The sequence below is a fragment of the Rhinolophus sinicus genome, chromosome X, assembly GCF_036562045.2.
Source record: "Rhinolophus sinicus isolate RSC01 chromosome X, ASM3656204v1, whole genome shotgun sequence".
NCBI classification, from domain to species: Eukaryota; Metazoa; Chordata; class Mammalia; order Chiroptera; family Rhinolophidae; genus Rhinolophus; species Rhinolophus sinicus.
The window spans coordinates 101,453,401-101,469,978 of NC_133768.1; the positions used below are offsets into that span (position 1 = coordinate 101,453,401).

The 16,578-nt window shown below is 43.8% G+C and overlaps 1 protein-coding gene across 1 annotated transcript; it reads right to left on the reverse strand.

Moving 5' to 3' along the window:
- Window positions 1-832: 832 nt before the first annotated feature.
- Window positions 833-15,651, reverse strand: CXHXorf66 (chromosome X CXorf66 homolog). Its single transcript, XM_074323322.1, has 4 exons — window positions 15,612-15,651; window positions 12,202-12,349; window positions 9,796-10,633; window positions 833-1,033 (listed from the first exon to the last, which is right to left on the reverse strand). The coding sequence occupies exons 1-4, from the start codon at window positions 15,649-15,651 to the stop codon at window positions 833-835; spliced, it is 1,227 nt and encodes a 408-aa protein (XP_074179423.1).
- Between the last annotated feature and the right edge of the window lie 927 nt (window positions 15,652-16,578).

Here is a 16,578-nt window from a genome sequence, read left to right on the forward strand (position 1 = left end):
TCACAATGGCTCCCAGCCGCTCATGCTGGCCACTAGCCACTCCTGGCAGCACACAGCAGCCCGTGGCAGCTTAAGCCAACCTCCAGCTGCTCTCGGCCCCTCAGCTCCAGGGAGAGCCGTTGATCACAATCTTAGCTGTAGAGGGCGCAGTTCACTGGCCCATGTGGGAATTGAAGCGGTGACCTTGGCATTAGGAGCACGGTGCTCCAACCACCTGAGCCACCAGGCTGGCCCCTAATGTATTCTTCATTTCAGTTATTGTATTCTTCATTTCTCACTGGTTCTTTTTATATTTTATATCTCCATTTTTATGTTTCCTATCTCTTTATTAAACTTCTCACTGAGTTCGTCTACTCTTCCCCTAAGTTCACTGAGCATCCTTATAACCAGTGTTTTGAATTCTACGTCTGATAGATTGCTTATCTCCATTTTGTTTAGTTTTTTTTCTGGAACTTTGTTCTGTTCTTTCATTCGAGACATGTTTCTTTGTCTCCCCATTTGGCTGCCTCCCTATGTTTGCTTTTGTGTATTAGGGAGGACTGCTATGTCTCCTCGTCTTAGCAGAGTGGCCTTATGTAGTACGTGTCCTGTGGGACCCAGTGGTGCAGTCTCCTTGGTCACCTGAGCTGGGTGCTCCATGTGTATCCCTTGTGTGGGTTGTGTGTGCCCTTCTGCTGTAGGTGAGCCTCTATTGCTGTTGACATGTCAATGGGAGGGGTTGATCCTCACGCTGATTGGTTGTGAGGACTGGCCGTGAGTGAGTACACTGGAGGAGCTGTTGTGCAGGGGCTGACCCGATAGAGTGGGATTTGCTTTAGCGGGTCTCTGGTGCTTACCTAGTCTGCCCTTTGGGTGTGTTGTCCACAGAGGCAGCCGGGTTGTGCTCCGGCTTACTCTGAAGCCAACCATGAGGCGTGTTGGCCTGGGGCCTCCTAGGAGGGGCCCTGCCATAGGCCAAGTTCAGCCTGTGCCCTGCTGGGGGCCAACTGGCATGAGCCACAATGGCAGCGAACTGTGCTGGGCTTGGAGATGCCTAGGAGAGACCACCATGAACCAAGACCAGGTGCCGCTACTGCCAGGTTAGGGGGTGCTCAGCAAGAGGTATGAGGCATGCTGAGACCAGATGCTGCTTGTTTGGGGTTTGTGAACCTTTGAGAAGTTTTAGGAAAGTCCAAAACATGATCCAAGATAGGCCATTTGAATGGAAAAGCCACTGGAAGTGGCTTGGGTGGGTCCGCAAGTTGGTTTGGGTGGGGTCTTAGGGAATCACCAGGGTGTTAGCAAGGTTGATGGAGAGTCAGATATAGTGTCTACTCATCGGAAGTGGGGAGGGCCCAACAAAGAAATAGTGGATTCTGCCAGCTCTTCTGTCTGGGAAAGTGCTACCCTTCCAGCCCTTGCTCTTAGCCAGACATTTCAGTTCCTCCCCATATGTCCCCGACACCTTTCAAACTGCTGCCCCGGCACTGGAGCTGAAAGCAAGAGAGTCCATCAGCGAGTATGTCCATGCGTATGTCCTTTAACAGAAATGCCTGGGACTCTAGTCGCTGTTCGTCTCACTCAACCACAATATCCTCTGGTTTTCACAGCCATAAGTTGTAGGGACTTCTCTTCCTGGCATTGGAACCCTGGGCTGGGAGCCTGGTGTGGGGCTGGGGTGCCTCACTCCTCTCAGGGGGACCTCTGCAGCTGAGATATCCCTCCTGATTTTTAACCACCACACGTGGGTGTGGGACCAGTCTGTTTCATATCTCTGCTCCTCCTACCAGTCTCAATGTGCCTTCTTCTACATATCCTTAGTTGTAGGACTTCTGTTCAGCTAGACTTTAGTCGATTCTCAGTGATGGTTGTTTAGTTGATGGATGTAGTTTAGTTGTAATTTTGATGAGGTCATGAGAGGAGGAAAACATCATTTACGTACTCCGCCATCTTGACCAGAAATCCCCTGTGACATGTTCTTATTGTTTCCTATAGTAGCCTCAAAAGATCAGCATAGAAAACTTTATCTTTTATTTATTTATTTTTCTAATTAAATTTATTGGGGTGACAACGGTTAGTAAAATTACATAGGTTTCAATTGTACGTTTGTATAATACATCATCTATATATGACATCGTGTTCTCACCACCTAGAGTCAGTTCTGCTTCCGTCACCATATATTTGATCCCCTTTACCCTCTTCTACCACCCCTACCCCCCTTACCCTCTGGTAACCACTAAACTGTTGTCTGTGTCTATGAATTCTTGTTTCTTTGTTTGTTTTGTTCCTTTGTTGCTTTAAGTTTTATAGCCCATGTATGAGTAAAGCCATGGTTCTCGACTTTTTCTGTCTGACTTAGTTCATTTAGCATTATAATCTCAAGGTCAATCCATGTTGTTGCAAATGGCACTGTTTTATCAGAAAGCTTTATTTTTTACTATCTCACTCATTGTCATCACTGTTCTTTCAACAAAATTAAGGTTTATAAATGAGACTTCTGTACCCAATAGTGACATTCTTTTTTGAACAAATATCACACTCAGGAGTTGACTGCCTTTATTGCTAATAATCTGTAATATCTGCCATTATTCTTGTTATATTTAAAATTTTACTTAACTTTGCTGTGAATACCTATGTATTTATTTAGATGAACATGTGAAATTAAAGGTCAGACACTCAGTCACATTGTTGTGTTCCAATTTATAGCCATGCAATTTGACATTGATTTTCTTATTTTGCAAAATGGCAGAGAAAGTCTATATATGATAGATGCAGTCCACTCTCAATATTTTTGCGACCAATTATCTCAGCCATTTATTACTGTAGGCCTTTGTTCCTTCTGTTCCTCTTTCTAGTTACTTGCCTTTTGGTCATTTCAATACAGTATTTAAAAATAGTCCATTTTCCGAGGAGGATAGGTCACTAAGGGAAGAGACTGATGATGGAGGATACATATGAATTTTTTATTATTAACAAATTTCTACTATTCAGAGAAAAATAGCTATATTTGTTCCTATATTTTATTTTTAAAGGTAAAATACTTATATATGACAGATTTATGGCAATTGTTTTCTTCATCTCCTTCAGCAGTCTTTTCAATGTGTTATTTTGATTCAGGCACATAAAGGCATAATTCTAAACAAGTGAAACGATCTGAAAGTTCTTCAGTGTAAGCTACAATTATCCCTTGCTTATTTCAAAGATGACCCTTTCTGTGCGTTATGTAAATAATTGCAAAACTAATTAATCATGCTTAGCCCTTGTTTTCTAAGGTCACAGCCGCATAGGAATTATTGAGGGTTGTATATGGGTTACAATTAAGGAGATATTTGGCTGAAGCTCCCACAGAGCTATTTTCCTGTTTTTATTTCCCTTCCTTTGCTGCTTCTAATTCTTAGAGATTGCACACCGTGAGGCAGGGACTGTAGGATTTGGGGAACTGATAAAGCTGAAGACTTTTAATAAGTCCCTGCTTGAAGCCACCATAAACATCCCACATGTGGTGTATCAGTTCTCTGTGGCCACTTAAAGGTCTGTAATCCGGGCACAGTCAGCTCGCCTCCCCAACCCTAACGCAAAGTGCGCTTCTTGCTGAGTGAGCATTACTTCAGCTCTTCACAGCTCTCCCTCCCCACAGGAGGGTAGACGAGAGGATCTCTAAGCATCCTTTCAGCTCCATGTTTATATAATTTCATTTATAAAACGTATGTGAGAAATATTTGAAATCTGACCTGTTAACGCTTTTTTAAGGGATGGGTTTTTAGAAAGAGCTGTACTGAACAAAAGGAGCAAATTGTTATGTATTTCACTTCCATAACCAGGGGCAAGGTATGAGCTTTGGAGATGAGTGTAAAGAAGGTGGATTCAGCAGAAAGAGAGGAGGGATGGTCTGAGAGGGAAGTGCCATACTTGAACCTGGCTTCACAGTGCCCCCTGGAGAACTGAAATGTAAGGAAGCCCTGGGCTGACTGAACATATGGCCCTGACTCTTGCTGAATAAGGGGAAAAAAGAAACACAGAGCGAGAGAGAAGTTAGGAGTAAGGTACCATGAGAGATGAGACAATCTGCAAGAAGTCCAGGAAATAGAAATTCTGGACTCACTTAAATCAAGACATTTCCGAGAATTACTAAAGACTATTGGAGTGAAAGGACTTAATTATTTTAATTATTAGCCCAGGCAAGTTTTGACTGGTAATTTTACTTTTTTTTTTTTTTTGCTAGAATTCTTCTCTGACTCATGGTACGTATTTTTATTCCATATGCTATACTAATTTTATGTGTGAAGCCCCCATTAATGCACTTAGAATTTTGCATATTGAATGAGCTTCAAATATTCTGTAGACTCCTACTCTATAATTAACTGTGGTTTAAAAAGGAACATACATAGTTATGCAGATAACTTGTTCTTAAGATGTCATTATCATGAGTTGTCACTGGCAGTTAGTCATTTTTATTAGATCTTAATGTTCACAGCTTTTAAAGTATTAGAAGCCTGTAGTTTCAAAATGGGAAAGAGAATAGAGCTTAGATTATTTGGCTTCGCCTACCAAGACATAAGTTGGATTTCAACGGAAAACCACACAATTTTAACTTTTGTTATTTTCCAGGCTACTGACAGTTCAGATTAACTCTAAAATCATCCTATGACAAGAAGCCAGATTAGACAATGAAGTTGTAATTTTGATTTTAAAAAGCTTGGTCGTACATGCTGTCAAACACTGATCAACACCATCTAAACAAAGCAACCGTGAAACAAATTAGGAGAGGGATGGGGAAAGTTGAATACTGAGAGGATAATTGATATTAAGGAATTATTATTCATTGTTAGGTGAGATCATGGTCTTGTGTTTATGTATTTTAAAAGTCATTATCTTTTAAAGGTACAAATGGGAAGAGGAATGAATAGGAGTATAAATGAAACAAGATTGGCCATGTAGTGATAATTGCTGAATCTGAGCAATGCTTATATGAGTGTTCATTATACTGCTTGCTCTATTTTTGTATGTGTTTGAACTGTTTTCATAGTAAACAGTTTAAAAATTTAATCGCAACTTTTATTTCTATTTGTGAATTTTAAAAGGACCAGGCTTTTCTAACCCAAACCAATTCCAACCCTTTATAATTTATCTTTTATAAAAGGGTAATACCAATAGGAAATCAAGTCCATAATCTCCCACAATGCTTTTCAAATGCATATACACAAGCAGCTACTTAGTGCCATCTGTGAATTTCATGATGACCTTATGGGTACAGACCCCACCAGGGGACCACCAGTAGAGGCAGAGGCCATGGGGAAATCAGATCTGAATGAACATAAGACATCTTTATATGTTCCTTGTAGGCTGGTAAAATGGCCCATACTGATTAAAAGTCAAGTAGGGGTTTTGCTCACACGAATGGATTGGGTCATCTGTGAACAGGCAGGTACCCTAGAAGCTGGTAGTGAGAAGGCTGTATAGCATAATGAAAGTTTGAGCTATGATAAGCTAATCGATAGGCTAATATCTCAGTTCAACCAGTTGTGATCTTACTATATGTTAGCCTCGGTTAAGTCAGAATCCCCCATATAATGGGAGACTGTTGGCGATTAAATAAAATATGTGAAGTGTGAGAAAGTGTTAACACAGCAGCTCTGGTTGTTTAGTCCTTGTATGTCTTCAAGGGAATCTGGAATCATGAATGACCATTGGCTAACCCCTGGGAATGTGGTTCTCAGAATGTCTTATGTTAATGGTTGATGATTGTTTTGTATACCTGGAGCCATGGACCATGCTATGTCAGCTGATGAGGCTTGCTTTGTACTGCCATCAACACTGATGACATGCATCTGGTTTCGTCGTTGGGATCCTGACTTTCACTTGCCATGGTGGTCATGTGGTGTGATGTACCTGTGTGACCAGTTCTCAGTAAAAGCCTCGGACCCAGAGACTCAAACAGGGTTTCCTCGGCAGAGACTGTGGGGACAGAGCCAGGAGTGCAGTTTCAGGCTCTTGCCCTCACGTGGAAAGGTGCTGGCTCAGGTAGTAAATGGCCATCAGCTGTGATTGGATGGCCATCAGCTGTGGCTAGTTGGCTGTCAGCTGTAACCAGTGAGCCATTGGCCACTAATATAACTGCCGTGGCTACGCTAGCAGCAAATGGGAGCTAGCAAGAAGATGGTGGCTGAGCTAGCAAGAGCGGATTGCAATTAGCACGGTGGATTGCAGTTAGCAAGTGAGGTTGGGTGGCAGAGAGAAGGGGACGGCAGGTAGCGGATACTGTGGCTCCTGCTTCCTGTGTCTCCAACCCAGCCGCCAGCGAGAATATAGTGATATGACTCCCCTATCTATGGCTCCCTTATCTATGGCTCCGTTGGTGTTCCTTTTTGGCCTCACCATGTCCTGCATTCTTATCTGGGAGCAGGAGCAGAGCCCCTGCATGATACCCTGCATGACACATGGTGCAGCGAGCAGGGTATGGTGTTGGCTGAAACTCTCCGAAAGGCGGTGGAGCAGTTTGTGCGTATGAACACTCAGTCTCAGGAAGACCAGGAGGAGCAGCTGCCGGAGAGCTGGACCCCCATGGAGGGGTGGGAGGACGTGGATGGTTCCTGACACATGGGGAGTCATGCAGGGTCTCTGCTCCCACTCCCTGCACAAGAACGCAGGACACGGTGAGGCCAAAAAGGAACACCCACGGAGCCATAGGTAGGGGCGTCATACCACTATAGTCTCACTGGCGGCTGGGTTGGAGACACAGTAAGCAGGAGCCACACGATCCGCAGTCCACACTCTGCCGCCTACTAGCTCAGCCACCATCTTCTTGCTAGCCCCCATTTTTTTGATAGCTTACCCACGCCAGTTATATTAGTGGCCAATGGCTCACTGGTTACAGCTGATGACCAGCCAATCACAGTTGATGGCCATTTACTACCTGAGCCAGCACCTTTCCACATGAGGCAGAGAGCCTGGAAACTGCTCTCCTGGCTCTGTCCCCACAGTTCCCCAACGAGCATAGGCCGGAGAAAGCGAAGGCCGTTGCGGCCCTGTGGGCTGGGAAGTGCTTGCTGAGGCCCTCACCCCCAGGTTGGGGAGGACTTGGAGCCCTCGCCCTGCGGAGAGGGCACACATTGTCAGGCCAGTGCACAGCCCTGGCGAATGACTGTGGACTATGGGGAATGGGCTCCATCCCTAATTTAATGGACAGCTTGACTGATTACTTGGGAACGTACCACCATGTGGTAGAACCTGTGGATGTTTGCTTTTGTGTCTTGACTGGCAGACATCGAGAATATGTGAGAACCATGGCTGTGCCCAGAAAGTCTGGCTATGCCCAGAAGGACTGGCAGTACCTGAGAAACCCTGGCTGTGCCCCCAGGAAGTCTGGCTGTGCCCAGAGAGACTGGCGGTGCCCTGAGAGGCACTGGCTGTGTCCAGGGGCTGTGGCTGTGCCCAGAGAGAGTGGCAGTGCCCTGAGAGCCCTGGCTGAGCCTGGGGAGACTGGTGGTGCCCAGAGAGAGTGGCAGTGCCCTGAGAGGCCCTGGCTGTGCCCAGAGAGCCTGGATGTGTCCAGGATATTGCATTCACCTCCAGGCTCCTCGCATAGGGCCCCTCGCGGAAGACGCTTGTCACGTAGATTATGAGGCGAGACCCTGTAGGGGTGGAGTGTGGGGACAGAGCCAGGAGTGCAGTTTCCAGGCTGTCGGCCTCACGTGGAAAGGTGCTGGCTCAGGTAGTAAATGGCCATCAACTGTGATTGGATGGCCATCAGCTGTGGCTAGTTGGCCATCAGCTGTAACCAGTGAGCCACTGGCCACTAATGTAACTGCCGTGGCTATGCTAGCAGCAAATGGGGGCTAGCAAGAAGATGGTGGCTGAGCTAGCAAGCGCGGATTGCAGTTAGCACGGAGGATTGCAGTTAGCAAGTGAGGTTGGTTGGTTGGCAGAGAAGCCGACGGCAGGTTGCAGATAGTGTGGCTCCTGCTTCCTGTGTCTCCAGCCCAGCCACCAGCGAGAATATAGTGGTATGACTCCCCTATCTATGGCTCCATGTGTGTTCCTTTTTGGCCTCACCATATCCTGCATTCTTATGTGGGGAGCGGGAGCTGAGACCCTGCATGACAGAGACATCTGCACACGTCCCTACAGTTTGTTGTTAGAGAGAAAGCATGGCCTGGGAGCCCCAGATGGGGTCGTACTCCAAAGCAGGTGCCTGACCTCTCAGACTCCTTCTGATTGATATCTTTTTTCTGTTGTTCTCGGTCTATTTTTGCTCTAATCAAGCTTAGGCATGAGTATAACCTGCTATTGAGTCTTGTGAGTCCTTCAAAGTGAACCAGCAAACATGACTGCAGCTTTTGGACCCACAAAACATAAAGGCGCTAGTACAATGCCTGGAAAATCGTACACCTTCAATATATGCTGGCTACTGGCATTTAACTTAGGCCTGGTAGATTGTAGTAGAAGACAGGCTGGTCATCCAATAATTTGCCTGCTTTTCTCAACCACGCCCTTAGAAGACGGCAAGATAACATCTCATCAATGGATAAGTTAGAGGACATCACTCCAAGGTTCTCCCCTGCCCTTCCACCCCTGCCGATTCAGGGTGGGGAGGTACCATGTAGGGAAAATGGGTAGATGATCAGACCTCCAACTGGGGTGTTTTGAGAATGCACAACAGGGCAAACTTGTCCGATGTTGAAGGGTAACCTAAAGAATGAAAAGCCTTGTGAAGAGTTACAAAGACTAGAACATAGACTGGTGTCATGGAGCTCCAGGGGTGGCTGCTGGGTGCCGGAGCCTCCCTTTAGGCAGCAGTCACTGGGGTCAGTGGTGTTAGAACTAGCAATCAGGCCGGCCCGGTGGCTCAGGCGGTTAGAGCTCCATGCTCCTAACTCCGAAGGCTGCCGGTTCGATTCCCACATGGGCCAGTGGGCTCTCAACCACAAGGTTGCCAGTTCAATTCCTCGAGTCCCGCAAGGGATGGTGGGCAGAGCCCCCTGCAACTAAGATTGAACACGGCACCTTGAGCTGAGCTGCTGCTGAGCTCCCAGATGGCTCAGTTGGTTGGAGCGCGTCCTCTCAACCACAAGGTTGCCGGTTTTGACTCCCGCAAGGGATGGTGGGCTCCACCCCCTGCAACTGACATCTGGCAATTGGACTTGGAGCTGAGATGCGCCCTCCGCAACTAAGATTGAAAGGACAACAACTTGACTTGGAAAAAAGTCCTGGAAGTACACACTGTTCCCCAGTAAAGTCCTGTTCCCCTTCCCCTATAAAATCCTAAAAAAACCATAAAATAAATAGCTATCAGGAGTTTCCCCAAGTCAGCCAGAACCAAGCACATAGACCTACTTCTCCCAAGCACTGGGCACTATAGAAAGACCATCTTAGACTGTGAAGACTGTGTGTTGTGTACACGTTAAAGCTAAATTGGGTTGGGACTTTAACTGAGGGCTAATCCAAGGGAAGGAGTCCAGGGTACCCTTTTTGCAATTCCGTTCTGGATTTGTGTATGTGTGTATGTTTATACTTCCCATACAAGTGACCAGATCTAATGAACATACATCAAAAGAGCCTTCTGCAATAATAATTACAGCAACCTCATTTGTTATGTCATCCATTTATTTAATGTTTTTCAAATAAATTGCCTCCAAGATGGACAGGACTAATCACCGTAATGACGGTCAAGTGAATTTTCACTCCGAAAGAATGGTGATAAAATGGTACAAATTTACTTCTGTCCAGTCGATGCTTTGTACTTTTATTGAGCCCTTAATTATTTGGGGCCCCTTTAGGGATGACTTCACTGAGATTTATGTTGCAAATAATGGTTACCTCCCCATCACTGCCATCATCACTGTCATATGTCATCTTATCGCTGTCACTCACGTTGCCATATGGTGCATGGTGTCTGGAATACACGTTCTGAAAGGACTCGGAAAAAGGCTTTGCTTCATGTGGAAAAGGTAGGTTTTGAGCATTTGTCTTCTTGGGCTCAGAAATATCATTGGCCAAAGATTCAGAAGTATTCCTGGAAACAAGGAATTGTTCCTGGTGGTACTGACGAGGCTTGATTAATTGAGGTCTAGGTAACGTGTCGGCCTTGACTGTGCTAACTGAGCTTTTTGCATTAGGATGTCCGGAGGACTCAGTAAATTTCGGTAAACCGGTTGGCTTGAGTAGCAAGATTTGATTTTGTGGGCATGGTGGACAAGGTGGCTGGGTTTGTCGGACTGGATATTGTAGACTGGCTGGGCAAGGTTGCCTGACTGCAATATTTGGATAGGACCAACTGCCCTGACTGACCAGCTTACGGGAACCAGCTCGCTCCTGTAACTTATCCAGACTGCATGTTCTCTGTGACCTTTCCAGGTGGGGTGAACTGAATATAGTTTTGGGGCTCGATGGCTTAGATGATTTTTCTTGACTCGATGGCCTCATTAACTTTTCTGTGTTGGGTGGTATGGATGACATTTCTGGACTCGGGGGCCTGATTACGTTTTCTGGACAGGATGGTATAAAGGACTTTTCTGGACTGGAGGGTCTAGATAAGTTTTCCATATCTAATATCACGGATTGTTTTTCTGAAACGCACGGGCTGGCTGTCTTGGATTCATCGAGTGATATTTTGGATGACCTGGAAGACTTGGCCTCTACGCCTTCTTTTGGGACCCTGAAAATATAGAAAATTTGGAGTGTGACCATTTAAAACAAAAGAGTATTATCGCCATCACCAGAAACCAGAGACTACTGTGTCAGTTTAGACTTTTGGGGCTCTAGCAGGAAAACTGAACACAGTGAGAAATTGGAGTGTGGAAAAAGCCATGACAGATATGAACTTACGTTGAATTCAGGGTTTTTCATTTTCTTAAGAGCATTTTACCGTTTCGGTCACATTAGATTATATAGTCTACATATGGAAAAACACAAAGTCGTTTCAAATCTACCATTGAGAGAATTTCGTTTATTCCATAAGTTAAACTTTTTATAAAAATGTCACAAATTGATACAGAACTGATACACAAATGTCACGACTTGTCACAAGAAAATGAACTCTTTAGACCAAAGTCATTGTTTTTCTATTATATTTACACCATCAAGCTTTCTATTCATGCGTGTTTATATTCACAGTATTCCTTGAAAACTGAAGGAAGGAAGCACTGGTATATTTCAGTCATCAGTCCTTGGATGGGGAACTTTCTAGGGAACCAGGATATCGGGGCCAGCCTGATCCTCCCCTATGAAAGGCAGGGATTGAGATCATGAGAACAACAACAGTGAATGAGTTTTCATGTTACTATATCTTAAAATGGTAGATTATCCCAAATGTTTTATGATGTTTGGAATGCTGAGACGCACTGCCCTCTCTGTCCCCCTCTTCATCTCCGTCTTATCCAGGTACTCATGCTCTGTTTTCCTAGACTCAGTTTATAACTATACATATATACAAAATTGTAGTTGGCATTCGTTATTGTTCAGCTTCAGCTTCAGGTGTACAGTGCAGTGATGAGGCATCTACATCATCCCTGAGGTGGTCTCCCACATGGGACACGTGTCCATCGGATACCCTACAAAATCTTTACAACATTATTGATTACATTCCCCAAATTGACTTTCGTATCCCTGTGGCCATCTTGTGGTTACCGACTATGCTTTCTAATCCCCTCCTCCCCACCCCCCTCCCATCTAGCAACCCTCAGTTTTTCCTCTATGTCTCTGAGACTGTTTGTGATTAGTTCATTCATTTATTCTTTTTTTTTAAATTCCACATATAAGTGAGATCATATGGTATTTGTCTTCCTCTGTCTGACTTATTTCACTTAGCATGATGTTCTCTGGGTCCATCCATATTGTTGCAAATGGAAAGATTACCTTCTTCTTTATGGCTGTGTAATACTCCATTGAATAAATGTATAGGTTTCTTAATCCAGTCGCCTAGACTAAATTTATAGTGAAATGAATAGCCTGGGGGGGGGAGCTGAACCCTGAATACGAGACAGCTTTGGCTAAAGTTGATAATGCAGTGAGAATATTTAAGAGCTAATTTCATATATGTGTAAGTATTCACCCATAAGACGTTGGTAGCTCCTTAGAAGTCTAAAGTTAACATTAAATAACCACAACAATGAAACCTCCACTATATGTATACACACATACACACACACACACAGACACACACACACACACACACACACACACACACACACCCTTGGATTCTGAATTCAAAGGTGTAAAACTTACATTGCTGCTTTATCGCTCGGGCAGTTGTAATGGATACAGCAAAAACAGCCAAAGCCCAAAACCATGATCATAGTACCAATTATGTGGATGAGTACATGTCTTCTAAAATACTCCAGTTTGGTCTCCATTGATTCAGGTTTCTTAGGTCCTGTGAAAGAGATTGTGTCACCAGAAAATGTTAGGTGACCAAGTTTTCTTCCATCTGATCGTGGCTTGCCACTAAAGGTCAAAATCAAACCTCTTCATCCATGATTTTCTTAAGCATAAGTGTTCCACTGTCATTCTCTTCCCTCTATCATGTCCCCAGCCACAGTCTAGAAGCCAAGTCTGGGACACATCTCTGGCTAATCAGTACAATTACCTGGGTTACTCCTGCATCATGGCTTTGTAACCCCATTACTTAAGTTTTTGAATATGTGTATGTCTTGCATGTGTGAATGCACTTGAGTGGTGTGTGTGTGTGTGTGTGTGTGTGTGTGTATGATGGGAAAAGAAAAACCCTTGTTGAAGCCTACTATGTTAGATACCATGCCAGATTCATCCACAAAGTATATTTTAAAGACTTTAATTGAAATGCAGCTAACATACTATTTTATATTAGTTTAAAGTGTATACAGTAGATATTCAAGACTTATGTACCTAAAGAAGTGATCACCACAAGCCCAGCAACCATCTGACACCGTACCACGCTATCACAATTTTACTGACTATATTCCCTGTGCTGTACATTACATCCCCATGACTTACTTGTTTTTTACCTGGAAATTTGAACCTCTTATTTTCCTTCACCTTTTCACCCCACCTTTAAAAATTTTTCAATCACAATTCACATTTCATTCACATGGTATTATCTAGTTTGTTTGGGGACGGGGTTGGTGGATTGGGTGGGGAAGGGGAGCGAAGGGGACAGCATATCTGTACTCTTTATACTTTATGTTGTTTAGGTGTTTCACACAGGAGAAAAACGCTGAGGTATTGTCCTAGAAATTGTTAAAGACCAACTAATAGTAACATGTAAGAAACAGCCGATCTCTTAAACATCGCTAGCTAGCTTGTTTAATTAAGTGCTTGAATGCATAATATTATAGATCATAATTGCTAGGTTTTAAAAGGTTGGCTTCTTACCTTTAGTAGGAGACTCATCACTTTGAGTTGTATTTAAACAGCTAGCTGTCCAAGTGAAGAACAGTAGGACACAAATGAAAAGATTCATGTCCAGGGCTTTGTTCAAATGTTTCTTCTACCAAGGAAACTGCTGTATTTGACAGGGTTCAGCCTGGTCTAGGGCTTTATGACATCATTATGTTGTGTCATAATGTCACCATGGGGAAGCATGAGTTTCTGTGGAGGTCAAGTTAAGTGTATTAGATTTTATTCTAAGAAAATCGGGGTACCACTGAAGAGTTTCTGTCTAGTGAGTGACATGATACGACCTGCATTTTAGAGAAACCACTCTGACTGTTGTATAGGGAATAGGTGGGAGGGCCACACGGGGAAGAAGGCAGTAAGACAACTAGGAGACTGTTAGAGTGCTCCAGATGACAGAGGAGAGTGGCTTGAAGCAGAGTGGTGGTGGTGAACATGACAAAAGTCAATGAATTTGAGAAATATTTTGATGGTGGGTAGAACTTGATGATGGGTAGGCAATGAGGCATGAAGGGGGGAGAGGTAGCACGGATGATTCCTTCACTTAACAAAAAAAGTGTCGAGTGTCAATTATGTGGCAGGAATCTTTGCACTAGGCACTGGGCATTCAAATAGACATAGCTCCTGCCTTCGAGGAGTTTGCAATCTACTGGGAGAGACAGACATGTAAGTAATGAATCCCTAGGCAGTGTGCGTGTGTAATGTTACAGGAGCACACAGATGGAGTATGTATGCGCTCGGAGTTGAGACTCCTATAGGAGACGACCCTTGAGCCGAGGGGCAGTTTTTAATGTGGTTTTCTTTTTAAATGAGAGTAGGAATTCCTTGAACCCAAAAGGAAGGGAAGAACATTGCGTTGCAGACAGAGAAATCGGTATTTGCAAAGCGTGGTTGAGGGACCCTCATTTCCATATGGCCAAATGAATAATGTGGGGAGGAGATAGCTGGAAATAAAGCTGGCGTAGGCAGGGTAACCCTTATACAAGGGTTGTGTGCTGAAGGCCTTTCTTTAGTCTTATTTCCTCATCTCTAAAATGAGTTGAAGAGAGATGAAAGAACATGGCCTGTAAGGGTAGCAGTCTTTGAAATTGTCTTCTGGGGACCATTGCAATTGAACAAAATTAAATCTCGTTTAGAAAATGCATCTCGCTTTTACCCTGAAAGTCTAAATAATCCTGCTCCCCAAATACTTTTTAACATTATAAAGATCAGAACGTGTTATTTTTACTCAATATTATATAGCAGTTGTATCTCAATAAAGCCAGGAAAAAACCCTAAAACAGGAAAATATTATTCCTTTTTCAATAAAATGATCTTAATTTCAGTGATGCTTATAAAGTGAAAGAATGTGTCTGTCAACTCTTTAAAATCAGTTTTTTTCTACTGATGGATAGTTGATAGACAATATCTTAAAGCCAGTATTTCAGAAATAGCTTCCAAATTAATTGGAACATTAACTTCATAGTCACAGTGGATACAGAAACTACTTTTTTTCTTTAACATAGACTCGTATGATTTGATTTATAGGTTCACATGACTGGCACGTTAGAATTCATTTCACTCAGAAATTCTGTAGTAGGATTTTATTTTGTTTTATTTTGTTTTATTTTACTGGGGTCTATTGGGGACCAATGTGTTTCTCCAGGGCCCATCAGTTCCAGGCCGTTGTCCTTCAATCTAGTTGTGGAGGGCGCAGCTCAGCTCCCAGTCCAGTCACTGTTTTCAATCTTAGTTGCAGGGGCGCAGCCCACCATCCCATGTGGGAATTGAACCGGTAACCTTGTTGTGGAGAGCTCGTGCTCCAACCAACTGAGCCATCCGGCCGCCCCTCCTGCAGCTCAGCGGCAGCTCAGCGGCAGCTTGTTGTCGTCAATCTAGTGGTGGAGGGCACAGCTCACTGGCCCATGTGGGGATCGAACCGGCAACCCTGTTGTTTAGAGCTTGCGCTCTAATCAACTGAACCACCCGGCCGTCCTGGAGTAGGATTTTGATTAAAGTTGTGCATAATAGATGTACTTTAAAATCTCATTTCTTGCTTCAGAGATTGTTATTGTTTTTATTATTGCCAGAAGTAGGCTGAGGCCCAGTGAGGCACTTGCCTCTCGCACGGAATTTATGTGTAATCAGTATAAATAATGTTTTAGTAATCAATATAAATCAAATTTTAATGCAATATTTAAAAAAATCAAAATTAATGCGAAAAATCCATGATGTACAAAATATAAAATATTTTAAAGAAAGACAGACTCTGGCCCTGTACTTGCCCTCTAATCCTGGCTCTGCATCTTTGGCCTGCAGGACCATTCTTATTCTTGTCCACTTTAGAAAGCAGAAGAGCAGGGTCCAGGGATTCATCCCATGCTTCTAAACAGGACTGTGTGGGGTGGCCAGTGCGCTCAGTTGTTGGCGTGCAGTACTCATAACACCAATATCGCCGGTTCGATTCCCACATGGGCCAGTGAGCTGCACCCTCCACAACTAGATTGAAAACAATGACTTGACTTGGAGCTGATGGGTCCTGCAAAAACACACTGTTCCCCAGTATTCCCAAATTAAAAAAATAACAGGGCTGTGTGGTCCCCAAGACCCCTAAAAATGTCTCTAGGACATTGGCCCCAGGACCCTGCTCCTGCGCTGCTGTTGGATGATTCTGTGTGAAGAATGCCTCTTCCTGCTGTCTCTTCTTGGCTCTCCAGAGTTGAACCCTCGCCACTTTTCTGATATCCCCACACTTTTATCTGATTGTCTTGCTCCCGAAGTTTGGCCAGCACCGTTGCCAGTGGAATCAGAAGTACCCAACGTCGTCCTTGCCCCCCACATGGCAAGTTGGAATCAGGCTTTCTTTCAGATGAGACCAAGGAACCACCTTCTGGGGTTGTCTTGTCATGGCTTTCTACTGCCCTCCGCTGGGCCTCAATCAACAGTGCAGTTCTACCTCAAGCTGATTTTTTCCCCCCTTAGATTTTTTTTTCTATTAAAAAAAAATATAGGCATATATATTTATTTATATACCTTATAAAAATTTTAAACCACACAGAGATATATCAACTTTCCTTTCTGCCTTCAGTTCTTCTGACCTGATGAAAATTTCTCAAAGTATTTCTTGCTGATGGCCTGCCATGATGCCTGAAATCTTCATCTTTATTTTTAATTTCATTTCAGAATTTGTTAAGGGTTATATTAATCTATCCCTATTACGCAAAACCCAAAAATACAGAAATATGCAGAATG

Bases quoted from the DNA above. Each gene is read 5' to 3' on its own strand.
- CXHXorf66 (XM_074323322.1), bottom strand. From the start codon at position 15,651: ATGGTCCTGCAGGCCAAAGATGCAGAGCCAGGATTAGAGG. The intron at 12,350-15,611 runs GCAAGTACAGGG...TCTCTTTCACAG, and splicing joins TGCAGAGCCAGGATTAGAGG to GACCTAAGAAACCTGAATCA. The intron at 1,034-9,795 runs GTAACCATTATT...GGTCTCTCCTAG, and splicing joins ATGATGGCAGTGATGGGGAG to GCATCTCCAAGCCCAGCACA.